The 12,814-nt window shown below is 50.9% G+C and overlaps 6 protein-coding genes across 6 annotated transcripts; 4 read left to right on the forward strand and 2 right to left on the reverse strand.

Moving 5' to 3' along the window:
• Window positions 1–1,151: 1,151 nt before the first annotated feature.
• BDV17DRAFT_293295 (uncharacterized protein) lies at window positions 1,152–1,994 on the forward strand (the record flags this gene model as incomplete). Its single annotated transcript, XM_073762565.1, has 3 exons — window positions 1,152–1,175; window positions 1,239–1,416; window positions 1,723–1,994. The coding sequence occupies 3 exons, from the start codon at window positions 1,152–1,154 to the stop codon at window positions 1,992–1,994; spliced, it is 474 nt and encodes a 157-aa protein (XP_073613552.1).
• On the reverse strand, window positions 1,907–3,731 carry BDV17DRAFT_299624 (polysaccharide lyase family 1 protein; the record flags this gene model as incomplete). The annotated part of the gene is made up of 6 exons (XM_073763909.1): window positions 1,907–2,618; window positions 2,686–2,919; window positions 2,984–3,080; window positions 3,135–3,257; window positions 3,329–3,472; window positions 3,535–3,731. 6 exons carry the CDS (start codon window positions 3,729–3,731, stop codon window positions 2,280–2,282), a joined length of 1,134 nt encoding a protein of 377 aa, XP_073613553.1. The 3' UTR covers window positions 1,907–2,279.
• Window positions 3,732–7,841: 4,110 nt separating this feature from the next.
• Window positions 7,842–8,369, forward strand: BDV17DRAFT_293297 (uncharacterized protein; the record flags this gene model as incomplete). The annotated part of the gene is made up of 2 exons (XM_073762566.1): window positions 7,842–8,010; window positions 8,098–8,369. 2 exons carry the CDS (start codon window positions 7,842–7,844, stop codon window positions 8,367–8,369), a joined length of 441 nt encoding a protein of 146 aa, XP_073613554.1.
• An 866-nt stretch (window positions 8,370–9,235) lies between these two features.
• BDV17DRAFT_299628 (zinc-binding alcohol dehydrogenase family protein) lies at window positions 9,236–10,319 on the forward strand. The gene has a single exon (XM_073763910.1). The coding sequence runs from the start codon at window positions 9,263–9,265 to the stop codon at window positions 10,298–10,300; it is 1,038 nt and encodes a 345-aa protein (XP_073613555.1). The 5' UTR covers window positions 9,236–9,262; the 3' UTR covers window positions 10,301–10,319.
• Window positions 10,320–10,337: 18 nt separating this feature from the next.
• BDV17DRAFT_293299 (SDR family oxidoreductase) lies at window positions 10,338–11,023 on the reverse strand (the record flags this gene model as incomplete). The annotated part of the gene is made up of 2 exons (XM_073762567.1): window positions 10,338–10,924; window positions 10,981–11,023. The coding sequence occupies 2 exons, from the start codon at window positions 11,021–11,023 to the stop codon at window positions 10,338–10,340; spliced, it is 630 nt and encodes a 209-aa protein (XP_073613556.1).
• Window positions 11,024–11,555: 532 nt separating this feature from the next.
• Window positions 11,556–12,352, forward strand: BDV17DRAFT_283127 (serine hydrolase FSH; the record flags this gene model as incomplete). The annotated part of the gene is made up of 2 exons (XM_073760306.1): window positions 11,556–12,008; window positions 12,053–12,352. 2 exons carry the CDS (start codon window positions 11,556–11,558, stop codon window positions 12,350–12,352), a joined length of 753 nt encoding a protein of 250 aa, XP_073613557.1.
• Window positions 12,353–12,814: the final 462 nt, after the last annotated feature.

Consider the following 12,814-nt stretch of genomic DNA (forward strand, 5'->3'; position numbering starts at 1 on the left):
GAGGTCGTCAATCCGATATCCTAAATAGGCAGGTCGTACGGTCGACAGAATCCTACCTCTCCGACCGCGGCTCATGAAACGACTTTGATTTTTTTTTTATGCTCTGACTGTTCAATATGCGCACTTAGTGCTTCCTTGTACGCCCTGAAGCACATTAAACAGGCTCCTAGGCTATTTCTTGAAGAAACAAGCCAGCTCTATTTGCTCACCTCTAATGCCTCCCTTTTGTAGTCACATCGAGGAAGCTGGCCGAGTTTCTGTCCGCTCCTCACCTAGTGAATGGTTTGCTTATTTCAAGCTCTGACAACTGGATTCATGCAGGTCACACTTCGACCACCCATTGATAAGTGAAGATATTTTGCACCGATCCCAATCGTCATCGACGACAGGGCTTATCCTTATCTATCTATTCAGTGTCGGCAAGGCTTAAAGCCGACCGGCAGTACTCTGTATCCACGCAGATGCGGGGATGATGTCGATATGCCTTCTTCCCATACTACTCCAACTCATAGTGTCATCCATCAATGGTCTCCTTTCGATGGCCGGCCAGGCCTCGGTGAATCTGCACCAAAGACAGTCCATAATCATAGGGTGACTATGACCGACGTTCGCAATGCCATACCACAACATGCATACATTTCCCTTCCCGAATAGAACAGGGTAGGGGGCTGCATGCCCATACCATGCAAGATATGCAACATGATTGGCTCTTACCGCTGAGTCGGCGCTTCATTCCCGCTGCGGCCCTGGAGCTTCCCCGTCGGGATCGGGTGCGGGCCGGGACCGGCTTTATATACTTCACCCCGAGCCAATGTGAGTGTTATCAAGCTTGTAAACCGGAAAGGTCATTGTCTAATTCCTATCTATTCCAATTATGACCCAGGTCTTTGCTTTCAGATTGCTTTCGATTCCGCTGGTATTTCTCGCGATGGGATTACCTCGAGGTTCGACGACGAACAGCCAAGACTCGAGTAGCAGGCAAAGGTTAGCATAGGAAAACAAGTCCAAGCACTAAGAGGGGCGTTGAGCTGACAGGAATACTTCTTCATCCTTAGCAGGTACCTCCGAGCTCGATGTATCCGGTATCAGACGAGTAGGCCCCGACTTCGACTGGTGCACTCAAACTCCCATCCCCTACCGGTCATGGAGCAATGGTCCTTACCACATTACAATGGGTAATATCCTCCCTCTAAACTGCTACTCCCCATTCTAATTGCTTCTTACATCCGGGCAAAAAGTCCGCTACCCTCGAAACCTGGATCGAGCTCGATAACACCCACCTATCCAAATACAACCTCAAGAAACAACTCTTCGAGTGCCAGCGCGCCAAAGTACTAGCAGTTTTACCCGAATGCGACGACGGAGCTTTCGAAGGACTCGAGCCACTCAAGGAGACGCTGGTCGGCCGGTATCCGAGTATGTTCCGACTCAGGAATGAACACACGATCGAGAATCTTGTGACAGGGGATATTTGGCTTCTTGCGTGCGGCGCAGACACATGACAGAAGCATCATCCATTGGAAGTGATGAGACTTCTGGCAACAGAGGGCTTTTTCCTGCTATATACGGACCCTAACTCAGGAGAAACGACTTTGAAAGCAGCGGCTGTTTGTTTCCCAGGTCCGGACATCCCACCATATCCCGAGACATTATTCGGCCCTAGTTTCATATTCCACATATTACACATGATCAATGACAACTGATCAACTCTGGATTATGTAGCCGGTTGGAAGATCGAGTCCCGCATCGGCAAACCCCTCTGGGGCATTCACGCAAGCCGAGGAGTCCCGCAATACGGAACGAAACTCGCGCAATCAATGGACCGGTTCTTTCAGCGCATGAAACCTGGGTCAATGATTAGCCGATATAACTATGCGATCGATAACTCGGATGACCTTTTCCATCGGCGCTCTCATCATAACCTTACCGCGGAGCAGGTTCAGACCCCAGAATTGAAGGATCTGCACCTTCGTGTCGAGAGACAGGTGTTGTAGCGGTTACCGCGGAGTGAAGTTCTGCTGTTCACGATTCGGACGTATAGCACGCCAATCATGGAGGTGACGGAGGATTGCGAGTTATTTGGATGATGTAGCGAGGTATAAGAATGGGACGTTGCGGGCTCATCTTACTGATATCTTGGAGCAGGAGGAAGACTGACTATAGACGGCTTGATTTCATATAATCGCAATATCGGGCATACATTAATAATCATAAACTGCATAGTGCCCAGAACCAAAGTCAAATGCCCCAGTGTTGATGAAGTACAAACTCCCCTCACCTCACAACTTCCCCTGCCCTGCATTCCCCGGAACACTACTCTGGGCAACGGTATACGCCGCAGCACCCGCAACATTCTTCCCCTCAAAATTCACCAAGAACGCCGTATCTTCCTGGTTGAAAGTCCCGGAGCTCCCAAAGCCGTTAAGCTGACACGTATGGCCCAGATACGTCTGGCAGACCTGATTCGTGTTGGAATCTGGTGATGTGAATAGTTGCCCGGCGACGGTTCCCTCGACGACGGTCGGGATATTCTGGAACACATTCCCTTCTGCGAGGACGTAGCCGCCGCTGTCGATCTCGAAGGCGTGACCGGAGGAGTCGTACCAGTAGTTGTTTACCTGGGATCTTGAAGTTAGTATCAGATGAGGCAAGCCAGTAAGCGTGTACCGCTTGGATTACACCTACCGCATGTAGAAGCGTATTCGATGCCACCTTTGGGCTGCGTCCGCTCATGTGGTAGATATAGTTTCCCTTCAAAGTGACCAAGTCGTTGGAACCGGTCAGGTAGATGCCCCAGTAATGGTACCCGTCGCAAGTGGCGGAATATGATGTGACGCCGTTGAAGTAGGAGTTAGAGACGGTGACTCTGTTGGACGCATTCGAGCCCAGGACGAGATGTTGGCGTCCGATACGTGCCGTCTGGGTATGTATTATCAGCATATTTACTTTTGTGACTCACATTACTACCTCGCAGGACACTTACCGTGACATGATCAATCCACACGAGATCACTATTATCGATAGTAATCGCATCCCCGCCCCAGACATACTGGGGGTTAAGGTCTGTGATTGCGATATTCCTGTCGAATCTTAGCATCGTCAATATTTCCGTAAACACAAGACTGGGAATCTACTGGATGATAATATTACTTGCGCCACTCACGATCCGAAGGCCTTTGCCCTTGATAACGCCAGAGCCCTCGCCCACCAAGCTTTTATTCGATTTGACGGTTATACCGAGCACGCCCGCATTGTCGCTGCCATGAGCAGGATTTAGTAAGTCTTTATTCGCAGCGAAGAAAAGTCTAGGAAAAGAGGCAGAACTCACTACGTAACAGAGACGGACGGCGCATCCGGCTGATAATTCGTACACCAGCCATTTTGGTTGATTGCGAGTTGACAGGCAGACGCCGTTCCCCACGGCGCACATCCGGTCTCCGTAGTAGTCCCCTCGCTTCCAGTGAAGTCGAACCTGCATCCGATTAGTTAGTCAAAAAGGTCAAGCGTCGTGGAAGGCGACAGGGTATGACATGCGTTTTTGTCAAGATGATAACGCGCGCTGAGCTGTCACCTAAGTATGACACCAGCTCCTCAATGGTGTCTGGGTAGACTGGAGTCGCACTTCCTCCTCCAGTCACTCCCTTTGCAAAACCTTCTGCAGCTCCTGTAACCCCTGCGGCAATGGTGTGAGTGGCGAATGCTGCCAATAGAAAGAATGCTTGGAAACCCATCTCAATGAATATAATCGTGTACTTGAGAAAATAAGGTAAGGTTGTCTTGAGGCCTTGAGGACATGCTCGTGGATTGCTTGAAGAGCAGTCCCTTTATATAGACATGACTCCGTATCCAATACGGATATTCGCCCCGGGGCTACCAGTCTGGTGGCGCTCGCCAGTACTGCACAATCGTTCTATATAAATTAGACACTCGTGCGATTGGTGGGCCGGAAAAACTATTGCAGGTTTTGTGCCCTACATCATCAAGCTTCTTGACTAGATTGGCGGCCATCTGGCCCTCAATAAAAGGCACCCATCGGTTCCACCATACAAGCGTCAGTCACCCTGTGTAGATGGTCGGTAGCTGATTGAGCACGGTAGTTCCTCCGCATTTGATGGGTATTCTCTCTGATACCCCGAAAGGCTCTTGTGATTTCGATCCAAAATCCGTGGCCTACCTGCTCATATGCCGAGAGAGCTTGAACAGAAAGAGCCTGCGTGACCGACGCTTGTTAGTTCGCCCGGGCCAGTAACGTAAAGTCCAGCATGTAGCGCCTATATTCTCGGGTAAAATATATACACTTGACCGGTTCGTTTGCTCAGCTTCCATATATGTTTCTAGGGACTTACAACTAACAAAGATACAGGCAAACCAAGCGTATCTCATCTCCAACCCCGCTATACTACTATTTCGCCCAGAACCTATCAGAAAAGCCGCGCTGTTAATGAAACCCCCGAGAATAATGTTGTTACCAGACGAGGTAGTCTACAGCATTTGATAGAGTTAGTGACAAAGGAGTTCAAGGACTATGCCTTAAAAGTACCCAGCGTTGCATATTAATACCGCTCTGCTTCTACCTGGTGATTGCGAGAATTTGTTAATTTGGACAGGGCTTTGGCAGGCATTTCATTATATTCAGGTAGATTTTTAAACACGAGAGAGTAATCCAGTAAAGCATTTGACTCGCCAGTAGCTAGAACCATAAACAGAACGTAGATGATTATATCCCCCAGACAAATATGGTCATATTTCAAACAGTATATCATATTCTAGCGAAGACAATTGGCATTCAGAACGTTTCCTTTGACCTTCAAAGGTAAACCCATCACGGAACAAGGTCCACCTCTCTGATTGCCTTTATAAAGACGAATAAAGAATCCTAGTCATTTTTATCAGACTCAGAATAACCAAGGGGTCTTCCTAGAGTCATTAGCTTTAGACGTGTCGCAGCCTGCAGCGACCAGGGTCCGCGCGGCATTGTAGCTCGAGAGCTTGCTCGCGAGGGAGATAGGCGTTTGTTTCCCGCGGTCCCTATAGGCGATGTCTGCTCCATAGTGCAAGAGGAGTCTGATAGCTTCTGGGTGATCGTGCGATATAGCCAACATCATGTAGTCACTCATGTGACCAGGGTTGGTACTCGTATCAGTACTCGCCAGGAGGATCTTCTCCAGATCATCGGCGAACCCGAGCCTCGCTGCCCAGCATGTGATCTTCTTTTTTGCCTCCTCTGTATCTTGAGTGTACCTCTCGAGCAGTGTGTTTGCGAACGATGGCGCTAGACAGTGAACAGCCTCATGGTGGTTCTCCGTACCGGCTATCACGATGGAGGATTCTCCGTAGCATGTTTTGGCGGTTACGTCCACGTTGGCTGCCAGAAGTGCTTTGACAATGTCCACCTTTCCCAGCTCGGCTGTCCGTATTAAGCAGGCTTATAGTCAGGTTGGAACTCCAAAGGATAGGAATAGTCAATTGCCTCATATATCACTAGGTGAAGAAGGGCGACCAGAAAGGCGTCGGGAGCAGCCCAAGCTACCAGCTGGATTTGAGATTGATAAAACATAATATTGATAGCCAGAATTGTCAGAAATCAAAGGAGAATATAATATTCTCAGCAAAATGTAGTATATACTAACTAAAGAAGAATAACTTATTTAAATCTATAAATCACTAATCTGTGGTATAATATATACATACATCCTTTTACACGAAAATTACAAGATAAACAGCATAATTTATATATTCTCGTGACCTTGGCAGGTTTGCATTATTTATAATAGTGAAGTTGACCATGGTCACCGCGGTTATGCTGTAGCTATAACCATAACCTCACCGCGCGGTTACGGTGATGGTTAACCGCGGTTAGCCACGGTTATGCCGCAGCCCAGGCCTACCTGGTTCTATCTCAATTGAAATGGACGGTGTCAAGCAACGGGATCAGGGTCTGCCAGCATCATATTGGTACCCCGTGGAGAGGCGATGGTCCAGTGAATCCCTTCCATCCTTAGGGTCCCGGTTCACTGCTACATCGGCCCACAAGATGTGTGTCCACTGCTGAAATCCTCCGTGAAGTAGGCCATCCTTCAACGAAACTTGGTAAAGGAGCTCAGCGAAACGAGTCTAGCACTTAATTGAGTCAAATCCTTGGCCAAGTCTTTCAAAGGCACGGTAGCCCCCAGCTCCTTGGCAAACCACGTCCGAAATTCCATCTCGATTAGCGAATCGACGCCGTTCGCACGCACATTGAGGCTGTCATCGTTGGACTCTTCGGTGATGTTGAGCAAATCGGCCATCTTGCGTCTGACCGCCTTGTGAATGATTCTTGCCGCCTCCTCTGGAGCTGTAGCGGACTGGAGATGATCGCGAATGTGAGTTGCCGATTGCGCGCTATCCAGACCGCTGGTACTATTGTTTGAGAAAACCGGCGGGAGCTGGGCAAACATGGGATACTTGAGATGAGTCGGCTGGGCTTCGTTGCTGAGACTGTATGAAGCTGGGGTTCGGAGACCACAGACGAGCTGCGCAGTATCGGGACGGAGGGCAGTATGGTGACGTCGATCGATCAAATACTCGATGGTGGCCAGGACCTCTTCCTCGGTTTGTGGATTGGCCATCTTAAACGTGTGTTTCCCGGCGTATTCAGCGTTCTCCGCAATAAAACCAATTCCAACGACAGCGCCAATATTGACACTGGCACCGTGCATCCCCTTGGAAACACGGTGGCGTGCTAGAGCATCCTGGAAGTTGTTGCCGGCATTGTAGTTGGCTTGGCTTCGATTACCCACAATGCCAGTGATGGAGCTCAGCAGCAAGAAGAAATCAACATCCGGCAGGAGGCAGTGGAGGTTCCAAGATCCAGAGACCTTGGGGATCAGGGCAGTTTGCCATTCCTCATGTGTCATGGAGTCAAAGGCTCTATCCTTCAGGACAAAGGAGCATTGTATACACCCCCGGATTGGGGGCAACGTTTCTCGAATCTGGGTGATAACCTCAAGGAGACGAGATTCATCTGAGATATCGCATTGGAAGATAGGGCTGGTACAGCCAAGAAGCCTGAGTTTGGCGATCGTCTCTTGTCCTGCTTCATTTACCGTTGCGGACCGCGAGAGGAATATGATATGCTTGGCTCCCCGACGAGCCAATCTGAGTGCAATACTGCGGCCGATACCTCCCAAACCTCCCGCTAGTATATGCATTTGCATCCAGCTCCAGAGGGACAAGTGGCGCCGGTATGACAGAAACAGGAGAGGTGCCCGGAACGAGCGTAATCTTACCGATGCTTTTCCCTGTTTGTAACAAACGCAATCCTTCTTTCAACTGCCCATAGTCAAGGAATTGGGTTGGGCGCGCTTCATGGATATCTCTGCTGGACCACAACTGGATCGTTTCTTGCAATAGGTCCTGGCAGATCTCCGGCCGGTTTTCAGCCAAAGCGTTGAGGTCCACACCGGAGAAGGAGATGTTGTGAAGGAAAAGCGTCATGTCCAGCTTGGAGCCAGCCTGCAAATCAAGCTTTCCAATTTCGACGAAGCGGCCAAATGGCGCAACACACGCCCAGGACTGTCGCAATGCTTCACCGCTAAGTGAGTTTAGAACAACGTCCACGCCAGCAGGCGCGATGCGTTTGATGCCTGCCGAGAAATTCAAATCGCGACTCGAGAAAATGTGGTCGACGCGAATGTGGAAGTTGTCCATGATGAATTGCTTCTTCTCAATGCTTGAAAGGGTCACGAAGATCTCCGCTCCAGTTGACGATCAGCTGGCCCTATGAGCCGGGTTATTTGGGCCAAGAAGAACCGTCTGATCCGCCAACCGAGCTTCCGGAGCAGTTGGCTTGGTTGAAACGCATGGCTAAGCACTGGGCGAATCCGGTGCATGACCTAATCCACGGTATGCCGGATGACAGTATTGTCCGCGTCATTCGGGTCCAAGAGTGGATGCCGAACGATGCGAATCGGCGGCCGACAGACGGAAGAATCACCACGGTTGGCGATGCCGCTCATCTGATGACGTCTTGTAAGTGAAGTAAATTGACAGATCCTCTACGGTTCATATCCTGCATAGTCGTTTTGATTGATCAACTGACCAAGGGTGAAATACTAGTTCGCGGGGAGAATGCCAACCACGGGGTCGTTGATGTGGCCAAATTACTCGCTCTGTTGACACCAAGTAGCAGCAAGGCAACTGATCTCAAGGAGGCTGTGAGCATCTATGAAAAAGAGATGATTCAGCGATCACGACCCGCAACGGTTAAGGCTCGAGAGGCCTGCTTGGACGCCAATCACTACTCCAAGATAACCTCTGGCAGTCCGTTTCTGTCTCGACGGACGATGCTGGATGAGGAGGAAAGGGGGCTTTTGAAGCAGTCTACATGATCTATATAGGCATGTCACCATGTGTGTATTTTCTGCTGTGAGCAATTCTACGCCCTTGACGGATTTGACTCACAGCAGCCAGCCCAGCATTCTTTGTAGCTAGCTTCATGATGATGTGCGTAACGATCTGGATGTTTTAGTTACAGTACTAGATGCTAGAGATCTCTTGTTTGTCTGAAATTGTCTTTCAGTATACTCTATGTATTCCTGAATACTGTAGTGGGACATGGTATCGTGAAGACGGTAGTGTATAGATGGCGTGCATGAAGGTGCAACAACGCAAATAAACCGAGTGCAGTATGGAGTACTCCGTATAGACTAGCGAATTGCGAAACTCCGAGCCGTCTCTGTCTGTCTCTACAATGGCAAATGTAACCTCGTCGGATATCATACTAGGATACAACACGGATCCTATCTGTATTCCCCCACCCACTATTCCCGGGGGGGAAGGACCCACGTATACCCACACAATACCCACCCGGACCGTGCCGCGGAGTTTCAATCACGGGTTCGGATTTAAGGGCATGGCGTCAAGCTTTAACACCGGACCAACGACAAGCATCCCCAAACACCTCCTCATCCAGTGCCATTTTGATTCGACGATAGGTGGGGGGGGGGGGGGTATCCACTTCATGTCACCAGGAACAAAGAACGAAAACGGCTCTAGCATCGGGCTTTAGGGACTTATGGGAAGACGCGATATGCAGCCAAATCACAAGCAAATCCCATAATACACAATACAAACCTCTGGTCGCGCACTTCTTCTCTAGATATCTTCTTCATCCACATCATCCTTTTCTCAATTCATGCTTCGCCTGTTCAGGTCGAGCCGCTTTTCCAGCCGAAAACCATTCCCAGCAACAATCACTACATTGACTCGTCCGATATCCACCATGACCGCCGAACATGATGCCGCCATTCTCCCCAAGCCGGGCAGTCCCTTGTCCGTGGGCAAGCGTCCGACCCCCGAGCCCGGTCCCAACGATGTGCTCATCGAAGTCAAGGCCGTCGCCTTGAACCCCTGCGACTATTACCAGCGGGACTATGGCATGCCGCCGGTGCCGATCTACCCCGCGGTCGTCGGATCCGATACGGCTGGTGTGGTCGCGAAGCTGGGCTCGAATGTCACGTCGGTCCCAGGGCCCGGAAGCCGAGTGATTGCCTTTGCCTCGTCCTTCTACCAGAACGGCTCCCCCGACCACGGAGCGTTCCAGAAGTACACTCTGGCGCAATCGGAAGCGGTCATCCCCCTTCCAGACGATCTCTCCTTTGAAGAAGGCGCGGTCTTCCCCTTGGCCGTCTTGACGGCCCTGACGGCCTGGACCACCATCGGCATTCCGCTCGACACCCGGTACACTCCCGCGGACAAACAGGCGGTTCTGATCTGGGGTGCCTCGAGCAGTGTCGGCACGTTTGCCGTCCAGTCGGCCAAGACCCTCGGCTTCACGGTCTACGCCACCGCCAGTCCCAAGCACCACGACCTCGTCAAGAAGCTCGGAGCCGATGCGGTCTTTGACTACAAGGACAGCGATGTCGTCTCCCAGATCGTCAATGCCGTGAAGATGGACGGGGTGCAACTGCACACGGCACACTGCGTGGTGGATGGTGCTCTCCAGCCCACGTTGGACATCCTCAGGGAGACCAAGGGCGATTCTCCCGCCAAGGTGGCACACTCACCCGTTCTCCCCGAAGGTCACCCTACCCTCGACAACACGCAGATCACTTTTAACTTCCCATCCATGGACGAGGTGGTGCGGAGCAAGCATATTAAAGAGGTCTTTCATGGGTGGCTGCACTCTGGTCTGAAGTCTGGGGAAATCGTCCCCAGCCCTAATATCCAGATTGAGAGTGGTAGTCTGGGCGGAGTGCACGCAGCCCTGGACAAGCTCAAGGGTAGTGTCAGTGGCACGAAGATTGTTGTGCCAGTTTAACGGACTGCCTTGCTGATGTTCATTGCCTAAGCGGGCACTATATGTATGCATAATGGCAATGAACAAGTTCCGTTGTCAAGTCACTACTCAACGTCGGGTTGGTCAAATGGGCGCCCACACTGCAGACATTCACGATGTACCTGATGTCGTCCTCGCCGCCGGCCTTGAGGAGCAGAGGCACAAAAGCACGGGTGACAAGATAAGGGCCGCGAAGGTTGACATTCAGTACTTCCCACCATTCCTCAGGGTCCGAGTCTGCGATGAGACCGTATTTCCCCAAGATCCCGGCATTATTGACCAGAACGTTGAGCTGGCCGAACATCCGACCGACTTCCGTCGCTGCGGCCGCGACGCTGGCTTCATCCGTGACGTCTAATCTGACTGGCAGAAATACTGGCGGGTTCGTGCACGTCTCAGCGATTTCTTTCGCAAGACCGTCCAGTAGCGAGCGTGCTCCCACGGCAATTCTGGATACACCGGCCCTGGCAAAGGATAGTGCCATGGACCGGCCTAGTCCGCGGGATCCCCCGGTGATGAAGACGCTTTTACCCCGGAGATTCAACAGACGGGGATCGATCTCGGGGTAAGTGTCGTTGTGTACCCGGGTTGTCACCTCGTAGTCACCTGCACGAATTGATCAGCTTGAGTTCGCGTATGTTTCGTGAGTCCGCCGAACGCACCCGGGCCATGGAGAATGTTTGGCTGATCCTTAGAAGGGGGCATGTTTTTTAGAGGAATTATATCCGGCAGAAGATTTTCTGCGGACTTTTCCTGAGATATGTGTAGTAGATTAATATGGAGCTAGGGCCTGAGGTCCTCCTCGTAGAATTCTTTCTCAACGCTTGCTGCCTCTGTAGCGCTCCACTGTCGTCAATCAAAGTCGAATCTTAGTGAGATTTCGAGCGACCAACATATTATTTGTCTTTCGGAGTCTGACACATTCGATCCCTTCGGAGTTACTTACCTGATGTTTCGGAGTATAGCCTCGACATTGGTTGGCATGGCTGAAAGGGAGGCTCATTTCGTCCCCCTACTTGGTGGACTGCTCCCTGATAGGGCGATAAGTTCGGATCCTTCAGCTGCAGATAAATTGAACCAGAGGCGATATCAGTCTCGTATCTTGGCCCGTGACTGCGAAGACGGAATTGGCACTGTAACCCGCCTGATAGCCTAGTGGGATGCCCTCCAAGAACACCCTTCACTCTGGGTCTATATTTTCAAGCCTTCAATGCTCGTTGACCAACTTGGCCAAAGAATGCGAGCCACCATAGATAACCGTCACACAGCGTTGCCCCGTATCCTATGTCTCCACGGAGGCGGCTCCAACGCGCGAATCTTCAAGGCGCAGACCCGCGCGCTGCGATATGAGCTTTCAGACCATTTCAGATTCGTGTTCGTCGAAGGTCCCTTTGACTCCGAGCCCGGACCGGACGTCACGTCGGCCTACGAGAAGTTCGGCCCGTTTCGACGCTGGTTTCGATCAAGACCGCAGCATCCACCCATTGACCCGCAGGAAGCGGTTGCGTGTATCCAGGAGTCGATATATGCAGCGATGGATCTGGACGACCTCCAAGGCGGCACGGGCGAATACGTCGCGGTGATGGGTTTCAGTCAAGGTGCCAAGCTCGCAGCGAGCCTGCTGTTCCGCCAGCAAGTCCGCGCCGAGAAGCTGGGACAGGCCATGAGCGGGACGAACTTTTGGTTTGCGGTCTTGCTAAAGGGCGAGGCCCCTTGGTCTCGATGGATCCGGAGCTGGTGATGAGCTCGGCTCTCCTGGATGCATCGCAGATCGCGTTGGACAGACCAGCCACGTCGGAAGACCTGCGCCGCATGGAGCATGTACTATGTCTGCCCACTATACATGTCCACGGCCTTCAAGACACTGGGTTGATGCTGCACCGCGTGTTGCTGCGGGAGTATTGCTCGAAGAATGCGAGACTGGTAGAATGGGACGGAGGGCATCGAGTGCCTATCAAGACGAAGGACGTTGTTCCTCTTGTCCATGAGATTCTGCAGCTGGTGAAGCAGACAGGGGTTGCTTTGCCAGCATGACTTCGTTCAGCATCGGCTGTTCCGCCGTTCTATCACACCATGGGACCTTTTAGACGGATCATTCACTGGGAGATGATGGAGAGACATGGGAGTTTTACTGTTGTTTTGTTCAATATGAGGAATATATAAAATGTCGAGAAGCGTCTACCTCTGCTTAATTAATGTTCGAATGTGTATGTATTGCAGTTGGTGGAAGACTATGGGTTATATTCTGAGCAACCTTTGATCCAAATCTTAACACATATACCACAGATGGTTTTAGTACCGCATAAAGGTGGATTCAATGTCAATTCATGTATGTCTATTTAAATATATATCGGTAGTTTAAGTGGCAATTCTAATGCTACAATTCTATATATAGTTCATCTGACAGTGGCTCGCCTGCAAGGCCTGTTTTATACCGACTATAGAGTACTCAAAACCTCGGAATCTCAATAGATAGGACATTAGCACTGACGACAT

The sequence above is a fragment of the Aspergillus undulatus genome (genome assembly GCF_047715775.1).
Source record: "Aspergillus undulatus strain CBS 261.88 unplaced genomic scaffold BDV17scaffold_40, whole genome shotgun sequence".
NCBI classification, from domain to species: Eukaryota; Fungi; Ascomycota; class Eurotiomycetes; order Eurotiales; family Aspergillaceae; genus Aspergillus; species Aspergillus undulatus.

Bases quoted from the DNA above. Each gene is read 5' to 3' on its own strand.
- BDV17DRAFT_299628 (XM_073763910.1), top strand. From the start codon at position 9,263: ATGACCGCCGAACATGATGCCGCCATTCTCCCCAAGCCGGGCAGTCCC.